A 2,370-nucleotide genomic window follows, 5' to 3' on the forward strand; every position below is an offset into this window, starting at 1 on the left:
TTCACTCTTCCTGTGCAAGAGTGTGCAGCAGGATGCCAGCAAAGATGAGCTATTTATACAGGCAGAACAGTCCTAGTTACTGCCGGCAGGATAAACATTTACTGGTAGTCGTTCACACCTCAGCATGCGAGTCAGTGGCTGGCACATGGGGAAGGTCTATTCTGAACAACTTTGCACGTTCTGCTGGTTCTCAGACAGGAATAGATCAGACAAACACCTACAGGATGGGATCTCGGTTCCACACTCCCTGCTGCTGCACGCGGCAGCCTGATTCCCACCTTTCCCCTTTTGCTGCCAACTGCTCTGCTGACATCTGTTCTTCCACCGTCCTCTCCATTCATGTCACCATTCTGCTTGGCCCCCTCGTCCTCGCTGTCTGTTGCAAAATCATCGCTCTCCTTTGCGGTTTGTGGAGCTGCCAGACTTTTTTCTGCAAAGAGTGCAGCTAAAATACAAAGATTGAGCTCAGAATCGGTTCCCTATGCACACAGGCTCTGCCTCCCCCTAACTTTACTTTGAGGGCATCTTAAAGGTGATTTGCCAAGCTGCTTCCAGTCTCCAAGCAGACATGTGTCACTACTGAAACACCTGGGAAATAAATACGCTGGTGTTTTATTAGAAACGTGCCTGGTGCACTCACTAGCCCTGTTCCAGGAACGATTCAGCACCAGGGGTTCTGTGGTGTCACCTCTCTCTCCTGCAGCAAGGCAACACCTTCAGGTTAAGTCAGGAGAACAGCCTGACCAACTTCTGTCAGACTGGAGGACTCACTAAGAAACAAGGAAAGCAGAGATACGAAAGCAGCAAATCCCAGTGGATCTGGTATCCCTCCCCTCACACCTTATGTGATCCAGCTGTGGTTATTGCTTAGTGATAACTGCTATTTCTTATTTGGCAGTGGTAAGCTTTTCCAAAACCCAAGAACCTCCAACTGGATGGAAGTCACATCCCTCCAACACATAAGCACCAGGGAACAGTACAAAGAAGCCAGGAGAAAATTTGCCACCAAACTCCCTTTAGGACACAGATGATACCAACATTCTTACTCACGTGGGTACAGGTCGCTCATGCTGTCATCAGTCTCTTCTCCATCCTCATCACTGGACTTTGGCTCCCAGAATTCCTCTTTTCTGTGAGTCTGCCTGCTCCCGTTCACGTGGTCATCAGAGCGCTGCGCCCGCTGCTTCTTCTGTCGCAAGCAGGCAGGGACATACTCCACTCCTTCCTTCTGGCACTCCTCATCTAATAGTGCAGGTCAGGCAACACTTAGCAAGGCTACCCAGTCACCTGAGTCCTTTTCATTTCCAACTCCAGCTTATATTAAATGCAACTCAAAAGTATCTTGAGCTCCAACTCTAATATACATTCGTGTAATCTACAGCGATACCATGGACCATGAAAGACGGGAAAGATGTTAACACAGAGTGTGCTGAATGTGTGAACCACCCTCTCTGGGGAAGCTCTAGAATCACTCCTCTTGGGTAAGGATGTTCCACGGGATTTGCTAGAGGCCAATTGCTCCCTACATCTGGGATATTCTTTCCTAGCTGAGGAGTGCACACTGCAAGAGCAGTATGTTACTGTCAAGCTAAAGAAAACTTATCTCCTTCCTTCATGTAGAGCTACTGGAATCTCAGCAGCTCAAGGGAAAAACGTTGGCTTGTTGTATGTTCAGAAAAGGCACTCACATGTTTTTAGAGCCTTCTGATAGCGCTTCCCTTGGACATGACGCAGCACATGCTCTGGAAACTTGTTGATGTGTCTGAGAGTGAGCTTGCAGAACAGCTGGTGTCTAACAGACACAGAAGGAAAGAAAGAGCCAGCAACAGAGTTTACATGTGCTATTACTTAATAACTTTTCACTTTTAAGCACTGTGCTCAAAGCTGATAAATACTTTATACTTTCCCAGAGCACAGACATGCAAGAACTTTGTAAAGGTCGACTGCTTTATGTCTGAGATTGAAGAAAGCGTGAAGCATAACACACAAGAGGAAGAATACATACAGATTCTTTGTGCTGGGCACTATATGGGGCTCAAACTTGTCATAGTCAAACTCTCTGGCTGTCTTTATCAGCCGCTGATACTTCTTGCCATTAGTATAAGCCTGCAGCTCCGACAGCCGACATGGCATCTCGTGGCCTGTCAGCTTGCATCTCACCTGAAGAAAAAAGGCGTCTGGTCAGGGAAGGATAACTCCAGAGCTGGGGAGGGCAGGAGAGACCTCAAGCTCCCACCAGCTCCCTCCTCCGACTTCCACAGCGGGAGAAAAGCCTCCGGGCCAGGGAGCCCAATGCGGCCGAGGCAAACTGTTGGGGCACCTTCCCCGACCTTCTGCCAACCGGCCCCGTCCCCGCTCACCGCCCCCTCA

General features: G+C 48.9%; 1 protein-coding gene across 1 annotated transcript in view; it reads right to left on the bottom strand.

Moving 5' to 3' along the window:
* The window catches only part of SURF2 (surfeit 2), a gene marked incomplete at its 5' end in the record, with an annotated part of 2,733 nt that extends 573 nt beyond the window's left edge, over positions 1-2,160 (bottom strand). The window contains 4 exons of the mRNA XM_010165650.1: positions 279-445; positions 1,051-1,242; positions 1,689-1,792; positions 2,006-2,160. Of these exons, the coding sequence (XP_010163952.1) occupies positions 279-445; positions 1,051-1,242; positions 1,689-1,792; positions 2,006-2,160 (618 nt within the window). The remainder of the gene's footprint in view (positions 1-278; positions 446-1,050; positions 1,243-1,688; positions 1,793-2,005) is intronic.
* Positions 2,161-2,370: the final 210 nt, after the last annotated feature.

This window comes from Antrostomus carolinensis, unplaced genomic scaffold (genome assembly GCF_000700745.2).
Source record: "Antrostomus carolinensis isolate BGI_N321 unplaced genomic scaffold, ASM70074v2 scaffold43173, whole genome shotgun sequence".
In the NCBI taxonomy this organism is placed as follows: domain Eukaryota; kingdom Metazoa; phylum Chordata; class Aves; order Caprimulgiformes; family Caprimulgidae; genus Antrostomus; species Antrostomus carolinensis.